The sequence below is a fragment of the Eschrichtius robustus genome, chromosome X, assembly GCF_028021215.1.
Source record: "Eschrichtius robustus isolate mEscRob2 chromosome X, mEscRob2.pri, whole genome shotgun sequence".
NCBI classification, from domain to species: Eukaryota; Metazoa; Chordata; class Mammalia; order Artiodactyla; family Eschrichtiidae; genus Eschrichtius; species Eschrichtius robustus.
In genome coordinates, this window is record NC_090845.1 from 89,041,004 (window position 1) to 89,060,798 (window position 19,795).

General features: G+C 39.9%; 1 protein-coding gene across 3 annotated transcripts in view; it reads right to left on the reverse strand.

Annotated features, from left to right (window-relative positions):
• Nucleotides 1-4,843: 4,843 nt before the first annotated feature.
• PCDH19 (protocadherin 19) overlaps nt 4,844-19,795 on the reverse strand; it is a 104,650-nt gene continuing 89,698 nt past the window's right edge. For all 3 annotated transcript variants that reach the window (XM_068533544.1, XM_068533545.1, XM_068533543.1), the window contains one exon: nt 4,844-5,433. In XM_068533544.1, the coding sequence (XP_068389645.1) occupies nt 4,844-5,433 (590 nt within the window). The remainder of the gene's footprint in view (nt 5,434-19,795) is intronic.

The following is a 19,795-nucleotide window of genomic DNA, read 5'->3' on the forward strand; positions in this document are numbered from 1 at the left end:
CATCAGGCTCATTCCCCTCACTAGAGGAGCGAAGGCGTAAGCCTTTTGCAACTAATACCTTAGCATTCAAATAGCACAAGGAGGTATTTGTTGCTGAATTTCTAGCTCGAGCTAGTCTGGCTCTAGGTCATTAAAGTCTGTATCCTAGCCTTCCTCAGCTGAACGCCAGCCAGTGCCAGTAAAAATCTACTTAACCAGTGCTGTAATGGTGTTAGCTGGTTTGTTTGCTAAGGTTGACAGCAACTTTCAGTTAGTAACAAGGTCATCTTTAATTGCCAACACAGCTGGAGCAACAATCAGCATCATCAGTTTTCCCTAATGACCTACAGTGCTTTCCAATCAAGATCAAGTTTTTGTGGGTTGTTCCTTACCAAGAGTGCCTTACGATATATATTTCAGACAAGGTGGTTGATTTTCTTTGTTTTACAAAAGCAGTATGAGTTCTATTGGAAATTAATTCACTTTGCACAACATGTGACCCACAGGCCAATTCCAGCCTCACAAGAAAACAAAGAGAGCTGCAATAACTTCATTAGGACAATGTGTTTTGCTCTGGAATATTTCATATCAATATAAAGCCACCCAGTCCCAGCCCCACCCCCACACATCCCCTTTGAATATTACTTTGTTACATACTTAAACTAAAGAACAACATCTCAATACACTTCAGTGTCAGCAGATACAATTTGACTCATGAAATGACATCCTTAAATGTAACTTTACCAAGAAGGCAAACACTAGGACTGTATACAATGGACTTCTTAAGCTCATTTATGCCAGTTTTTCAAAGGCAGGGTCTTATTACCCTGGGTAAAGAGCCAAGTGGACCAGACTTGTCAGGATGCTTTGGGGAACATTCAACATCAAAATGATCCCCATAAAGTGAATTGGAATCCCAGCCAGAACTTCTATTATGTACAATAATAATCCTTTTCCCACCCTGAATGCCCAGTCAAGCTATCACTACACCCTTGCCTCTCCCAGAACTGCCCTTTATCCTTGCTGCTTCAAGTGAACTGCTTTTGTTTTGCTTGTTAATATGATAGAGCTATACGAAAAGTTCAACTGAATTCCCTTCAGACAATCAGTTGTATGCTGAAGTAACACTATTGGGATGACACTCTGGGTGGTTCCAATTTTCAGAGTTCTAAGTTGTATTCCTTTAATATTTTTGATTAGTGGTCAGCGGGTCACCAACTAATCAGTTTAAATGGGCACCTTAGGTACAATTAGCTCTATTAGGCAGGTTTACACTGGAGCAGTGATACTCAAAGTGTGGTCCCTGGACCAGCTGCATCAGCATCACCTGGGAATTTTGAAATCAGCAAAGACTCAGGCCCCATTCCAGACCTACTGAACCAGAAACTCTAAGTGCGGGGCCCATCAACCCGTGCTTTAACTAGTCCTCAACCTTTAGTGGGCATCTGATCCACATGGATTGCTAGGTCCCGCCTCCAGAGGTTCTGCTTCAGTTGGTCTGCATGAGGATGGAGAGTTACCATTTCTAACAAGTTCCCAAGTGATGTTGGTGTTGCTGGTCCAGGGACTACACTTTGAAAAGCAGGAACTGAGGGGTCCCTTGGCCCATTACCTATTTGGGCAATAAGGTGGGCCATAATTTACTCTACTAGCTTTAAGAGAATCAAGGGGATGGTTAGTTTCCTTCTGAACAGGTTCATAGATTAGTCAGTATAGAGAAAAGAAAAAAGAGACTCCACACATCATGGCTCCCTTCTTCCTATTCCTTGTATGTAGTGTATTCCCATATTTGGGGAAAAGCAATCAATCAATGCAAACTAAAACATTTATATTGCATGAAGACATTCATCTGCTCAGGGACGTGCCCAAAACAGTTATTAGTAAAGCAAGTCACGTCTCAACACCAACTCCTCCCCAAAAGGGACATCAGAATAAATGGAATAGAACTCCCTACAATTTAGGAACTGAAATTGCTGCCTCATACTTAAATGTGTAACATGTTTAGAGAGGAAAAGAAGAGAATATTTGGCCCTCTGGCCTTTGTGGCTTTTCATCGGACATGCTCAAAAGAAGGGGAGAAAAACATGAGCCAAAAGAGAAATTTAGGATCCTTACACAAAATTCCTATTTGCAGCCACAGCCTGCCTATAAAGTCAGCTTACAAAGCCCTCCTAGGATGCACTTGTGCTTCTGGGAGGATGTATACATCAAACAACTGTAGAGGGGGAAAAAAAAGATATTTTCTTAATGAAGGGAATTCTCTGAACATGCTCAATAAAGGGTTTGGAAGCCAAAAAAATGTCTGACTGCCCATTGTGAACAAAGTTTTTTGAGAAGGAAAAAGGATTGGTCTATCGCTTAAAACTGAATTCTGGAAAAAAAAAATTGGAGGAAAAAAAACACAAGAGAAAAGCAGAATCAATGTCACTGTTACACTAACCATTTTAAACTTGGCTGTTTTAAATTGGTTAGTGTAGAGACATGGCAGCCAGTGGCCCCTCTGGCTCAATAGCCACATAACATTGAATGCTCCCACTTGCCACAATCTTTTCAGCTCCCTCATTCTGACTGAGCATAATAAGAAATACACCTATACAAAAACTGTCAAATCTGACTTGAAAGCGACCTTGAGGTGGTAGCTAACAACACGATATCAGGATGGATCAGGTGAGGAACAGTCTAAATTCTACAGGCAGCCATCATAACTTAAATGGAAAAAAATTAATTTTTAACGTGTTAATCAAATAGTCTATTCACTTGCAAACAGAAATAAATACCTAATTCAAAATCTACTACTAAAATGAAATGAATCAAAGGGGAAAAAAGCAAGAGAATAAAATGAGCCAAAATGAAGATGCTATGGTAATTGATTTCTAATTGTGTCCGTTTCAGAGGGAAATTTGCAGCCACACCAATATTTTGCATGAGGTAGTATTCAGCACTGAATAAGAAATAAGGATAAATTTGTAGCTTCACTATAACTTCTTTTTCAGAAATATTCTCCCCTACGTAACCCCATCCCCACTGCCTTACCCACCCACCCCCAAAACCCTCCCTCCTGCAAAAGAAAATATTCCTAGTAATGTATAATGCCAGGAACTCAGGCAAAAATAACTAAAACATTTAAAAGAGCAGACTTATCTACCTAAATTTAAGAAAATAAATCCTCTTTTGCATTCTTAGTGCTCTAACCTCTAAGCCTTTTTTTGCTGGATACTCTTGAATTTCAAAAAATGAAACAAATGAGAACATAACCACAAAACTTGTTTCCCTAGAAACAACTCTTTTAAGACCAAGGCAGAGCAAAGGTGACATATTTGTTTATTTTTAAATAATGAACTCTTAGGCTGCAAGAATACTATGTTGGCTAGTGAATATTAATAGACAGTTAATAAACAGGGGAGTTCGAGGAATGTTAAACAAACAAAAAAAGAATGTGTGTAACAAACTTGTTAATAAAAAAGGTGTATTCCTAGCCTACAGCAAAGAGTTAGCTAAATGTAAAGCATTTTTAATAGTTTCCTGTTCACATTTTTAATTTAAAAAAAGTGTTAGTCATAAAAAGACGAGTTCAAGTGTCCAAGTGTCTCCATTCAGAAGGCACAGTAATTGAATTAATGATGCTGTTACCTGTTACCTGTCTTTTCCTAAATGTACACTTTGTACTGCTTACTCTATCCCTATTTATAATCCTACGATACAGAGCAACATGGAGTTCTCAATTCCAGCCCATGACATGCTTTGCAGTCTAATTCTAATCGTGACGGGGAAACACTGAATCAGGAAGTGTGTGTCTGGAAAGATGCTCATTTAGAACTCAAAATAGATTCAGTCTTTCTGAGTTTTAGATGATTGGAGATAAGGAATTTCTAAGCCTGGAAACTGATAACTTCAGGAGCAACTTTTCTGTTCAGGGCCTGAAAATTAGAAAAATTGATCTCATAAAACTTTCAGCACAGTATTTCTGACAGCTGCAAATTAGATAGCAGAATATCCAAAAATGTCTTTCTGCAATGATCTATCATGGATCTGGGCAGAAGACTGAAAGTCAGGAAAAATACCCTGCAACGTGGTGAGCAACCACTCCCTGGGTAGACTCTGTGAGTGAGTATCCTCCAAGTACTCAATCCACATGTGTGGTGTTACTTATCCACTTGTTGTCTCAGTTGTTTGCACTTTGTTTTTATCTGTAGTTTTATTTTAGTTTTTTAAGGAAAAAACACCAACTTCTAAAAGCCTTTTGCCATCACCACACACATAGCAATTTGCAATATCAAATATGACAATAGCACAGCTAGCAAAAGGGTTCTTAAAGCAGGGGTGTCCACAGCAAAGTAGCGGCATCGGAAAGTACTCGAGCTTCAGAAACAACCATCTGGGGGCTTGATTTCACATCACTGAATCAATGAATAGTACACAATAAATGACCATTAACTTGTCTACACTACAAAACAGTGGCGAGCCTATTAAAGGTGTCCAGAGCTTTTTTTTTTTTTTTGCTTTTTTTAAATGTAATCCTCCACAAACAATGGTAATTTTTATTATAATTTTGACATACAAAAATATATAAATCCAAACACTTAATACATAATACTTTTCACAACTGAATTTGTCTCTGTTTCCCCAACATCAAGGCCCCATGAACAACTCAAGCCAAAGCTAATTTGCTCCAATGGAACACCCCTGCTGCCTGCTGAAACGAGAGGGATTGTCACAGAATGATAGTCACTTATAAACAATACATTTAGGGAAAGCTCTGAAATACAGCCACTCAAGAACCAACCATTGGTGAGCAATTAAAACGATCAGCTCCTGCTTCTTTGCTAGCCAGCATGGTTTCTCTCTCTTCTTCCCCAAGACTGATTCAGAGAACGATATCCTTCAGACGCTTCACGCCAGGAGACTCTTTGTCTCGACCTTCCTTCAGAATAGGGTTGACCTCATGCACGACTTTCTCGCCATCAGCTCCACGGGGTTCAGCTTCAGAGGGACGAGAAGGGCCATTGTTGACATACTGCTCCAGATCGCGGGCCGGGGGCGCCAGGGCAACGGTGTAAGACACAGAAGGCTTAGTAGGCAGAGGGCTCTTGAGGTGCAGAGGGGAGGTGACAGGGCTAATAGCCTCACAGCCATTGCCTGCCTCCCGGATAGCGCCGTTGACTTTGGGGCTGCAGATGGTCACATCAACAGTCCTCCTGCCTTTCAGGGTGGGCCTCTCCTCAGCTGGGTGGTCGCTGACATCCTTTCCAAAGGTTGCGAAAGTCCGCTTGGTGGGGCCGCAGTCATCATAAGCTTCAACATCGGCAGCAGTAGCTTCAATGGACAGTGCAATGATGTTCCTCACATGCTCAGGGGACTTGGAGCGGGTGGGCATGGGGTTCCGGGGCATCCAGCACCTGTCAGAGTGGCCAAGAATCCGGCATTCTTCCCTGCAATGAAATCCTTCATTCTGATCTGTTTGGAGAAAATAAAATGTCAATTTCATCAGCTTTTCCCAGGAATCATTGTTAGTCCCCAGTGTTCTGGTTTCTTAGGTACCCACAGGCCCTTCTGGGAAATGATACTTTTAGATAGTCCTTTGTTGCCTTTTGGGACAAGTGTGAAGAATTGGATTTTTAAAAAGCTGCAGATCTCCCCCTCAATACCCTCCCCGCCTTTTTTATTTTTATTTTTGTTGCCGCTCCCACTGACGACAAAACTAAAAACCGAAAGGGAAACACAGTGTGATGAAAAAATATATTTTTAAGAAGTTTATCCTGACTGTAAAGGTGCTGAGAGTCAGCATTTTTATCAACAACTCCTGTTAAAAATCAACTGTGTTTGAAACTGGTTCCAGCAGAAGAGGGAGTGGAGGCAGAGCAGGGAATCCAACAGTCGGTATATCTGAGAAGTTTTGGCCATGTTTTTGAGCAATAGCACTGTCAACCACATTCCCACCCTACCTGTTAATGATAGGCAATGCTTAATTTTAGACTAGTAACACTGCTTTCTTTGAAAACCCAATCACGTCACTTCTTTTTGACCACCAGTCCCACCAGCCAATCTCCTCACTAAACCACTTACATAATTTCATTTCCCATCAGAAGGAATATATGGAGATCTCTTCCTTACATGTGACCCAGAAGGTTCAATTGGCCTTATGCACACATCACTCATAGATTGAACATCATTTAATTATACCCAACTAGCCACCCCTCCTTATCTTTCTTATCTGCAGTTTCATTAGGGTCATATTTCTTAAAATAATTCTTTCATGGATTACTTTAACCCTATCATAGAAGATCTCAGCAAACAGCATTCATAATTATTGGCAAGACATGCTTTGCTCTTTTCATATCGGTTCATTTAGAGTTAAGGTTTTAATTTGGCTCTCAGAAAGGCTTTCTACAGGGGCTTCACTAAAGCATGGACCCAGGGTTAACGTCTACCTGTCCACTGGAAAACTGTTAATGTCTGGTTTACAGCTCTAGTTTTCCAGATCAATTTATATTTGTTACATTCTTGCATGAGGATGACCTAATGAAAATTTTCATCACATTGCACAATGCATCAAAATATTAGCAGCTTAACATTTACAGAAATCCTTGGGGCAGGATCGGAGGAGGTGGGGAGACCAGAAGAGATCGCAAGGACAAAAAAGTACATGTCAAAAAAAAGTTATAAATATGCTCTGTGGCTGCTTTTTTTTTTTTGCAGGAAGAAGTCTGCAATTCAGGGTCTTGCCTGATATTAGTCTATATATAACGCACCTTCCTTATACAATTGTATTTCTGTGTTTTAGTCTGTTTCTTGATTTTTTTAAAGAGTAAATGACGGAGCAAAGAGGCACTGCTCTTCCTCAATCATCGAAAGTTATTTTGGTAAAGGGGCGCTTGGGAGGGGGCTCAAGAAATAATGGTTGAATTGGGTGTATACTTCATCATTTGGAGAAAAAGTGTTAGAAGCAGCTAAACGTCAAGGCCTAATCCAGGCTGAGTCCAGATTTCAACACAACTCTGGAAATGGCCTTTAACCTAGTCTAAAGTATGGAAAGGCCAACCAAAGGTAAGACCTCCTTCAATGTACCTGGACACAATTTGCCGACTTATCTTTAGGATGGCCATTTTAAGCCCCCTTTCAGTACTGAAGAATGAAACTTTCAGAATTTTGCAGAGGTGCAACCAAATAGCAAATGAGCATTATCACCAAGAAGATAAGTGCCTTCCCCATACACAGGACAATGCTTCTGCAATCTCCAGCACAGTTCCATGTCAGGGTTGCTTGGCCACCTCTGCAAAATGAGGGTTTGTCAAAAGCCCTTTCTCTGCCTCTTCCCTGAAAACTCTCAGTGCTGCCATCTGATAACTTATCATTATTCAAAACACATATGTTCTTAGAGAGTGAAGTAAGTCAGAAAGAGAAAAAGAAGTATTGTATATTAACGCATACATGTGGAGTCTGAAAAAATTGGTATAGACGATCTTATTTACAAAGCAGAAATGGAGACACAGACGTAGAGAACGAACATATGGATACCAAGGGGGAAAGGGAGGGTGGGACAAATTGGGAGATTGGGACTGACATGTAAACATTATTGATACTATGTATAAAATAGATAACTAATGAGAACCTACTGTATAGCACAGGGAACTCTACTCAATGCTCTGTGGTGACCTAAATGGGAAGGAAATCCAAAAAAGAGGGAATATATGTATACGTATAGCTGATTCACTTTGCTGTACAGTAAAAACTAACACAACATTGTAAAGCAACTATACTCCAACAAATATTTTTTTAAAAAAACATACACATATGTTCCTGGGAGGCAGAAAGTATGAAAGTATGGGAAACATGTTGGGATATACTTGGGAAACACTTTGTGTAGACCCAAACATTATGAGTGGAAGAGTCTATAGCTGATCCACCCACATTCAATTTCATCCAAATCTAGTGTTTTCCCCAAGAGACCCCAGGATCCCTCCAGTAGGAAAGAATTCACACCTTCAGAGTTTCCCCAAAAGATGCTTGTTCCTCAACATTTCCTCTGAGGCTTATCTCATAACTCTATTTAGAGTAATAGCTCTAAAGAATTAGTTTGAGTGTTTGTTTGGAGGTGGGGAGTAAGGAGGTGCAAGTGGGGGAACAGTTCAATAACTAACTTCCATTTCTATAACTCTGAGTGAGCTCCCTGGAAATCAGAAAAAAAAAGAAAAGAAAAAAATGTCTGGAAGGCTGTGGGATCCCTATCCTTTTTGTCCACAAGTTAGGGCACAGAGGCAGAGAGGCCTTAACCTTTGAGCCATGGAACCACAGCCATATGACCAGCTATGAAGAGGAAATCCCAGCTGACCTTCAGACTGATATTACAGGCCACTTGCTCATACTCCCAGAGCAGAACAGTGATGAATGACAATCTAGTAGAATCTTCTCAATAGGCTCAACATAAAGCTCTCTTAAGTTTCTTTTAACTTTTTAGTTTCAAGTAGCTGTCTTAAAATTTGAAGAGGTAGTTCTTTTCTCAGCACAATTCATTAAGAGAACGCCATTCATGTGTCACCCCAAATCCACATACAGTGCTCCTTCCCTATGGTAGGCTGCTTCAAATGAACAACATAAGGAGACCTGGATCCCCAGCATACACAGAGGGCAGAGACCCCAGAAGTAGATACCTCTTAAGATCTTATGAATTGAGAAAGACCAGAGCAGAGAACTCAGTCATCTCAGAAGCTTCTCTGCAAAGACAGTGCTTGCTTTCAGCTTGCCCACTGCCTAAGTGAATAGATCACTCTCTGGGAAGAGAAAAAGGTAAACTCACTCAGCACCCCCAGGAACGCAATCGGTCTAAGCCTACGCACCAATCTCACTAAGCCCACCTCAGCCCTTTGGGAGCTAGAATGATATGCAATTTTCTTCGGTTAATTATGTGTACATATTAGGTACACTGCTCTTACACCATGCAAGTGAAGACTTGAATCTGAAAGACTCATTTACTCACAATGTCTCACTCCTGGTTTAGATCTGATCTCTTTATTTCCTTAAATCCTTACCAAGGGCAGTGACTTGCTGCTTATCATTTTAGTATCAAACAACACTCAGTGACATTAGTGTCCATACTATTGAAACAAAATCTAACCTAGCTTTAGTGTTTATAGACATATGAAATATGAAAGAAAATATGGAGAATATAGATGGACAGAAAGAATATCTTCCCAGCCCAAGGTAACCTACATTCATAAATGCAATGCAGATGAATTACCTTTAAAAATCAGAACTTCAGTTTAGTAAGGAAATTAAGTGTCCTTTAAAAGTGAGAGGGGGGAACTTCAAGACAGCGGAGGCGTAAGACATGGAGATCACCTTCCTCCACACAAATACATCAAAAATATATCTACATGTGGAACAACTCCTACAGAACACCTACTAAATGCTGGCAGAAGACCTCAGACTTCCCAAAATGCAAGAAACTCCCCATGTACCTGGGTAGGGCAAAAGAAAAAAGGAAAAACAGAGACAAAAGAATAGGGAGCGGACCTGCACCTCTGGGAGGGAGCTGTGAAGGAGGAAATGTTTCCACACACTAGGAAGGCCCTTCACTGGCAGAGACGGGGGGATGGGCAGGGGGGTGGGCGGGGGGAAGCTTCAGAGCCACAGAGGAGAGCACAGCAATAGGGGTGCAGAAGGCAAAGCGGAGAGATTCCCGCACAGAGGATCAGTGCCCACCAGCACTCACCAGCCTGAGAAGCTTGTCTTTTCACCCGCTGGGGAAGGTGAGGGCTGGGAGCCAAGGCTCGGGCTTCGGAGGTCAGATCCCAGGGAGAGGACTGGGGTTGGCTGTGTGAACACAGCCTGAAGGAGGCTAGAGCGCCACAGCTAGCTGGGAGGGAGTCTGGGAAAAAGTCTGGACCTGCCTAAGAAGCAAGAGACCATTGTTTCAGGGTGTGCGAGGAGAAGGGATTAAGAGCACCTCCTAAATGAGCTTCAGAGACAGGTGCGAGACACAGCTATCAGCGCGGACCCCAGAGACGGGCATGAGATGCTAAGGCTGCTGCTGCAGCCACCAAGAAACCTGTGTACAAGCAGAGGCCACTCTCCACACCTCCCCTCCCAGGAGCCTGTGCAGCCTGCCACCGCCAGGGTCCCGTGATCCAGGGACAACTTCCCCAGGAGAACACACGGTGCACCTCAGGCTGTTGCAATGTCATGCCGGCCTCTGCCGCCACAGGCTCGCCCCCGCATTCCGTACCCCTGCCTCCCCTTGGCCTGAGTGAGCCAGAGCCCCCTAATCAGCTGCTACTTTAACCCCGTCCTGTCTGGGTGGGGAACAGACGCCCCTCAGGCGACCTACATGCAGAGGTGGGTCCAAATCCACAGCTGAACTCCAGAAGCTGTGCGAACAAAGAAGAGAAAGGGAAAGGCTTCTCCCAGCAGCCTCAGGAGCAGTGGATTAAATCTCCACAATCAACTTGAGGTACCCTGCATCTGTGGAATACCTGAAGAGACAACGAATCATCCCAAAATTGACACAGTGGACTATGGGAACAACTGTAAACTTGGGGTTTGCATTCTGCATCTAATCTGGTATCTGGTTTTATGTTTATCTTAGTTTAGTATTTAGAGCTTATTATCATTGGTAGACTTGTTTATTGGTTTGGTTGCTCTCTTCCTCTTTTTAATTTATATATATATATATTTTTTTCCTTTTTCTCTTTTTGTGGGTGTGTATGTGTATGCTTCCTGGTGTGAATTTGTCTGTATACCTTTGCTTTTACCATTTGCCCTAGGGTTATCTCTGTCCAGTTTTTTTGGTTGGGTTTGTTTTGTTTTGGAGGTTTTTTTAGTATAGTTTTTAGCACTTGTTATCATTGGTGGAATTGTTTATTGGCTTGGTTGCTCTCTTCTTTCGTTCTTTCTTTTTTTTATTACTTTTTAAAATTTTTAATTTGATTTTATTTTTTATTTTAATAACTTTCTTTTCTTTTCTTTCTTTCTTTCTCTCTCTCTCTCCTCTTTCTTTCTTCCTTTCTTTCTTTCTTTCTTTTCTTCCTCTCTCTCCCTTTTCTTCTGAGCCGTGTGGCTGACAACGTCTTGGTGCTCCAGCTGGCTGTCAGGCCTGAGCCTCTGAGGTGGGAGAGCCGAGTTCAGGACACTGCTCCACCAGAGACTTCCCAGCCCCACGTAATATCAAACGGTGAAAGTTCTCCCAGAGACATCCATTCCAATGTTAACACCCAGCTCCAATCAACGACAAGCAAGCTACACTGCTGACCAAACAACTAGCAAGACAGGAACACAACGCCACCCATAAGCATAGAGGCTACCTAAATCACAATGAGGTCACAGACATGCCAAAACACACCACCGGACGTGGTCCTGCCCACCAGAAAGACAAGATCCAGCCTCATCCACCAGAACACAGGCACCAGTCCCCTCTGTCAGGAAGCCTACACAACCCACTGAACCAACCTTACCCACTGGGGGCAGATAGCAAAAACAAAGGGAACTACGAACCTGTAGCCTGTGAAAAGGAGACCACAAACACAGTAAGTTAAGCAAAAAGAGAAGACAGAGAAAATCACAGCAGATGATGGAGCAAGCTAAAAACCCACTAGACCAAAGAAATGAAGAGGAAACAAGCAGTCTACCTGAAAAACAATTCAGAGTAATGATAGTACAGATGATCCAAAATCTTGGAAATACAATGGATAAAATAAAAGAAACATTTAACAAGCACATAGAAGAATGAAAGAGCAAACAAACAATGATGACCAACACAATAAATGAAATTAAAAATTCTCTAGAAGGAATCAATAGCAGAATAACTGAGGCAATAGTACAGATAAGTGACCTGGAAGATAAAACAGTGGAAATAACTACCACAGAGCAGAATAAAGAAAAAAGAATGAAAAGAATTGAGGACAGTTTCAGAGACCTCTGGGACAACATTAAACACACCAACATTTGATACAAAAACAAGACCCGTATATATGCTGTCTACAAGAGAACCACTTCAGACCTAGAGACACATACAGACTGAAAGTGAGGGGATGGAAAAAGATATTCCAGGCAAATGGAAATCAAAAGCAAGCGGGAGTAGCAATTCTCATATCAGACAAAATAGACTTTAAAATAAAGACTATTACAAGAGACAAAGAAGGACACTATGTAATGATCAAGGGATAAATCCAAGAAGAAGATATACCAATTGTAAATATTTATGCACCCAACATAGGAACACCTCAATACATAAGGCAAATGCTAACAGCCATAAAATGGGAAATAGTCAGTAACACAATCACAGTAGGGGACTATAACACCTCACTTTCACCAATGGACAGATCATCCAAAATGAAAATAAATAAGGAAACATAAGCTTTAAAAGATACATTAAACAAGATGGACTTAATTGATATTTATGGAACATTCCACCCAAAAACAACAGAATACACATTTTTCTCAAGTGCTCATGGAACATTCTCCAGGATAGATCATATCTTGGGTCACAAATCAAGCCTTGGTAAATTTAAGAAAATTGAAACCCTATCAAGTATCTTTTCCGACCACAACGCTATGAAACTAGATATCAATTACAGGAAAAGATCTGTAAAAAATACAAACACATGGAGGCTAAACAATACACTACTTAATAACCAAGTGATCACTGAAGAAATCAAAGGGGAAATCAAAAAATACCTAGAAACAAATGACAATGGAGACACGACGACCCAAAACCTATGGGATGCAGCAAAAGCAGTTCTAAGAGGGAAGTTTATAGCAATACAATCCTACCTTAAGAAACAGGAAACATCTCAAATAAACAACCTAACCTTGCACCTAAAGCAATTAGAGAAAGAAGAACAAAAAACCTCCAAAGTTAGCAGAAGGAAAGAAATCATAAAGATCAGATCAGAAATAAATGAAAAAGAAATGAAGGAAATGATAGCAAAGATCAATAAAACTAAAAGCTGGTTCTTTGAGAAGATAAACAAAATTGATAAACCATTAGCCAGACTCATCAAGAAAAAAAGGGAGAAGACTCAAATCAATAGAATTAGAAATGAAAAAGGAGAAGTAACAACTGACACTGCAGAAATAAAAACAATCATGATTACTACAAGCAACTCTATGCCAATAAAATGGACAACCTGGAAGAAATGGACAGATTCTTAGAAATGCACAACCTGCCGAGACTGAACCAGGAAGAAATAGAAAATATGAACAGACCAATCACAAGCACTGAAATGGAAACTGTGATTAAAAATCTTCCAACAAACAAAAGCCCAGGACCAGATGGCTTCACAGGCGAATTCTATCAAGCATTTAGAGAAGAGCTAACACCTATCCTTCTCAAACTCTTCCAAAATATTGCAGAGGGAGGAACACTCCCAAACTCATTCTACGAGGCCACCATCACCCTGATACCAAAACCAGACAAAGATGTCACAAAGAAAGAAAACTACAGGCCAATATCACTGATGAACATAGATGCAAAAATCCTCGACCAAATACTAGCAAACAGAATCCAACAACACATTAAAAGGATCATGCACCATGATCAAGTGGGGTTTATTCCAGGAATGCAAGGATTCTTCAATATATGCAAATCAATCAACGTGATACATCATATTAACAAATTGAAGGAGAAAAACCATACGATCATCTCAATAGATGCAGAGAAAGCTTTCGACAAAATTCAACACCCATTTATGATAAAAGCCCTGCAGAAAGTAGGCATAGAGGGAACTTTCCTCAACATAATAAAGGCCATATATGACAAATCCACAGCCAACATCGTCCTCAATGGTGAAAAACTGAAACCATTTCCACTAAGATCAGGAACAAGACAAGGTTGCCCACTCTCACCACTATTATTCAACATAGTTTTGGAAGTGTTAGCCACAGCAATCAGAGAAGACAAAGAAATAAAAGGAATCCAAATCGGAAAAGAAGAAGTAAAGCTGTCACTATTTGCAGGTGACATGATACTATACATAGAGAATCCTAAAGATGCTACCAGAAAACTCCTAGAGCTAATCAATGAATTTGGTAAAGTAGCAGGATACAAAATTAATGCACAGAAATCTCTTGCATTTCTATACACTAATGACGAAAAATCTGAAAGTGAAATTAAGAAAACACTCCCGTTTACCATTGCAACAAAAAGAATAAAATATCTAGGAATAAACCTACCTAAGGAGACAAAAGACCTGTATGCAGAAAATTATAAGACACTGATGAAAGAAATTAAAGATGATACAAATAGATGGAGAGATATACCATGTTCCTGGATTGGAAGAATCAACATTGTGAAAATGACTCTACTACCCAAAGCCATCTACAGATTCAATGCAATCCCTATCAAACTACCACTGGCATTTTTCACAGAACTAGAACAAAAAATTTCACAATTTGTATGGAAACACAAAAGACCCCGAATAGCCAAAGCAATCTTGAGAACAAAAAATGGAGCTGGGGGAATCAGGCTCCCTGACTTCAGACTATATTACAAAGCTACAGTAATCAAGACAGTTTGTTACTGGCACAAAAACAGAAATATAGATCAATGGAACAGGATAGAAAGCCCAGAGATAAACCCACGCACATATGGTCACCTTATCTTTGATAAAGGAGGCAAGCATATACAGTGGAGAAAAGACAGCCTCTTCAATAAGTGGTGCTGGGAAAACTGGACAGCTACATGTAAAAGAATGAAATTAGAACACTCCCTAACACCATACACAAAAATAAACTCAAAATGGATTAAAGACCTAAATGTAAGGCCAGACACTATCAAACTCTTAGAGGAAAACATAGGCAGAACACTCTATGACATAAATCACAGCAAGATCCTTTTTGACCCAGCTCCTAGAGAAATGGAAATAAAAACAAAAATAAACAAATGGGACCTAAAGAAACCTAAAAGCTTTTGCACAGCAAAGGAAACCATAAGCAAGACAAAAAGACAACCCTCAGAATGGGAGAAAATATTTGCAAATGAAGCAAATGACAAAGGATTAATCTCCAAAATTTACAAGCAGCTCATGCAGCTCATGCAGCTCAATATCAAAAAAGCTAAAAACCCAATCCAAACATGGGCAGAAGACCTAAATACACATTTCTCCAAAGAAGATAGACAGATTGCCAACAAAGACATGAAAGAGTGCTCAACATCTCTAATCATTAGAGAAATGCAAATCAAAACTACAATGAGATACCATCTCACACCGGTCAGAATGGCCATCATTAAAAAATCTACAAACAATAAATGCAGAGAGGGTGTGGAGAAAAGGGAACCCTCTTGCACTGTTGGTAGGAATGTAAATTGATATAGCCACTATAGAGAACAGTATGGAGGTTCTTTAAAAAACTAAAAGTAGAACTACCATACAACCCAGCAATCCCACTACTGGGCATATACCCTGAGAAAACCATAATTCAAAAAAAGTCTTGTACCGCAATATTCATTGCAGCTCTATTTACAATAGCCAGGACATGGAAGCAACCTAAGTGTCCATTGACAGATGAATAGATAAAGAAGATGGGGCACATATACACAATGGAATATTACTCGGCCATAGAAAGAAACGAAATTGAGTTATTTGTAGTGAGGCGGATGGACATAGAGTCTGTCATACAGAGTGAAGTAATTCAGAAAGAGAAAAACAAATACCGTATGCTAACACATATATATGGAATCTAAAAAAAAAAAAAAAAAAAGGTCATGAAGAACCTAGTGGCAAGAGGGGAATAAAGACACAGACCTACTAGAGAATGGACTTGAGGATACGGGGAGGGGGAAGGGTAAGCTGGGACAAAGTGAGAGAGTGGCATGGACATATATACACTACCAAATGTAAAATAGATAGCTAGTGGGAAGCAGCCGCATAGCACCCGGAGGTCAGCTCCATGCTTTGTGACCACCTAGAGGGGTGGGATAGGGAGGGTGGGAGGGAGGGAGGCACAAGAGGGAAGAGATATGGGGACATATGTATATATATAATTGATTCACTTTGTTATAAAGCAGAAACTAACATACCATTGTAAAGCAATTATACTCTAATAAAGATGTTTAAAAAAAAAAGACACTGATGAAAGAAATTAAAGATGATGCAAACAGATGGAGAGATATACCATGTTCTTGGATTGGAAGAATCAACATTGTGAAAATGACTATACTACCCAAAGCAATCTACAGATTAAATGCAATAGCTACCAAACTACCAATGGTATTTTTCACAGAACTAGAACAAAAATTTCACAACTGTATGGAAACAAAAAAGACCCTGAATAGCCAAAGAAATCTTGAGAATAAAAAACGGAGTTGGAGGAATCAGGCTCCCTGAGTTCAGACTATACTGCAAAGCTATGGTAATCAAGGCAGTATGGTACTGGCACAAAAAACAGAAATATAGATCAATGGAACAGAATAGAAAGCCCAGAGATAAACGCACACACATATGGTCACCTTATTTTTGATAAAGGAGGCCAGAATATACAGTGGAGAAAAGACAGCCTCTTCAATAAGTGGTGCCAGGAAAACTGGACAGCTACATGTTAAAGAATGAAATTAGAACACTCCCTAACACCGTATACAAAAATAAAATCAAAATGGATTAAAGTCGTAAATGTAAGGCCAGACCCTATAAATCTCTTAGAGGAAAACATAGGCAGAACACCCTATGACATAAATCACAGCAAGATACTTCTTGACCCACCTCCTAGAGAAAGGGAAATAAAAACAAATATAAACAAATGGGACCTAATGAAACTTAAAGCTTTTGTACAGCAAAGGAAACCATAAACAAGACAAAAAGACAACCCTCAGAATGGGAGAAAATATTTGCAAATGAAGCAACTGACAAAGGATTAATCTCCAAAATATACAAGTAGCTCATGCAGCTCAATATCAGAAAAACAAACAACCCAATCCCAAAATGGGCAGAAGATCTAAATCGACATTTCTCCAAAGAAGATATACAGATTGCCAACAAACACATGAAAGGATGCTCAACATCACTAATCATTAGAGGAATGCAAATCAAAACTACAATGAGGTATCACCTCACACAAGTCAGAATGGCCATCATCAAAAAATCTACAAACAATAAATGCTGGAGAGGGTGTGGAGAAAAGGGAACCCTCCTGCACCGTTGGTGGGAATATAAACTGATATAGCCACTATGAAGAACAGTGTGGATGTCCCTTAAAAATCTAAAAATAGAACTAGCATAAGACCCAGCAATCCCACTACTGGGCCTATACCCTGAGAATACCATAATTCAAAAAGAGTTATGTACCCCAATGTTCATTGCAGCTCTATTTACAATAGCCAGGACATGGAAACAACCTAAGTGTCCATCGACAGGTGAATGGATAAAGTAGATGTGGCACATATGTACAATGGAATATTAGTCAGCCATAAAAAGAAACAAGATTGAGTTATTTGTAGTGAGGTGGATGGACCTAGAGACTGTCATACAGAGTGAAGTAAGTCAGAAAGAGAAAACAAATACCGTATGCTAACACATATTTATGAATCTAAAAAAAAAAAAGGTTCTGAAGAACCTAGGGGCAGGACAGAAATAAAGATGCAGACGTAGAGAATAGACTTGAGGACACAGGGAGGGGAAGGGTAAGCTGGGACAAAGTGAGAGAGTGGCATGGACATATACACACTACCAAATGTAAAATAGATAGCTAGTGGGAAGCAGTTGCATAGCACAGGGAGATCAGCTAGGTGGTTTGTGACCACCTAGAAGAAGGGTGGGATAGGGAGGGTGGGAGGGAGGTTCAAGGGGGAGGGTATAGGGGGATATATGTGTTCATAAAGCTGATTCACTTTGTTATAAAGCAGAAACTAACACAACACTGTGAAGCAATTATACTCCAATAAAGATGTTAAAAAAAACAAAAGTTAGAAAGTCACAACACAAAGTCCCTTAAGAATAGCAATGATGACAAACCAGATATAAAAAAGCAAAGAGACGACTTCTGGAATTGCCTAGAACTGTTAGAGATTATGTGCCTGCCATCATGTAGTATTGTGGCTGGGGATGGAGGTATGTGACTAGACAGGAACCATTTTGTATCATCACAAATTAACTGTCAAGATGCTGGCTCCAGTTGAAATAGAGGTAAGCTAACAATTCACTAATTCCCAGCTAAGGTTCCTCTTATGAACCTATTTGTGACTCTATACCTTGCTACATCTTTCTCTGAATGTATTACCCTGAGCCTAGGCAAAGCAAAGTGTTAAGACTAAAATCCACACAGAGTTGTGGAAATTTAAACACACTAACATGTACAGATGAATAAAAGCAGGTGTCTTTAATTCAAATACACACATGATTAGGGGTGAATGATGAATTTGCAAATTGGTTTTCCCTGCTTCTGAACTTGTTCCTAGGATTTGCAAATAAATAAATAAATAAATGAAGAGAGTCCATAAGTTTGGAAGAGGACACAAATCTTGAGGCCATGGAACTCCTTAGTTCAAAACAGATCAGATTATTTTAGACAAAAAAATAAATAAACAAAATATAGAGAAAAAATAAAGTTTCTTCAATCTAGGTAGTAATAAATATATTTTTGGTCACAATCTGTCATTAGGGACTTTGGTAAGAGACTCCCAAAACCTCTGGCCAAAAGAAAAAGTAAATAAATCTTAAAGCATCAGTCTTATGAGAACATGGGAGGCATAAGAGGCCGCAACGCCTAAGTCATGATGGATAAGGAAGTAATTCAAATAGTAAAAGAACAGAATATGTTACTTTGTGCAGATAATAGCAAAACTTTTGGCAGCAATTACTACCCTCCTCAGGACGTGAAACAGCTGTCTCTTCAGATGTGGGCAAACAATATGCTTCCACACACTAGAAAGAGCCTACCCAAGGTCCCAACCAAAGTAAAAAAAAGAAAATGATGAAAACACCATCTCAGGCTTTGCTAAAACTTTCAAAGTCTTGGTGGAATAGAAGGGTTGAGAGGCTCTGTTGGGTTTGTATAGATGTTCAGCCGCAATGGATGTGTTCAATAATGCTGGCAGTTCTTTACCGTGATTCAGAGTTTGGTGTATTAACTCAAAGATCCCAATGATCAGAGACAAAACTCCAACACTAAAATAGTTCAAGGTAAGAATTACAAGAGCAATGTGTTACCTCCTCAGAAGTGATCTGCAATCAATGAGGCAGAAAGGGAAAGTTAAAGTGAGTTCCAGTTCCTGAGAGCTCAAGTAGTCAGCTACTTCTAAGTAGCAGCAGTAACATAACTTAGAAGCAAGTGATGCGTAAATCAGAAAAGCTTCCTGGATTGTACTCATATATATCCACTTAGCTTACCCTGTGTCACCCCATAAACAAAATAATCTAAGACCAAAGTGGGGCCATTTTTTGTAAGATACAATAGAACGGATTGTGGCAAAGATTATGAAGAGGTTAAATGCTGTTAAAATTGATCACATGCACCTAATCAATAAAACACAACTGTTGAGAAGTGTCCCCTCTTGACTTAGCTAACTCCTACTCATCTGAAGCAGACATAACAAACTGCCTACCAAACATCCATATCTATATTTTTAACATCTTTATTGGAGTATAATTGCTTTACAGTGGTATATTAGTTTCTGCTTTATAACAAAGTGAATCATTTAGAAACAGAACCCCACTTCTGTTAGGACTGGCAATGTGCCAGCTAAAACACTACATTTTCTAGTCTTCTTTATAGATAGGAGTGGCAATGTAACTAAGAGTGGGCCAATGTTATGGAGGCAGGATGTCAAGAAATCTTAAAAGAGGTGAGCTGACTTAACTGGGGGACCTTTGTCCTTATTTCTCCCTGCTTT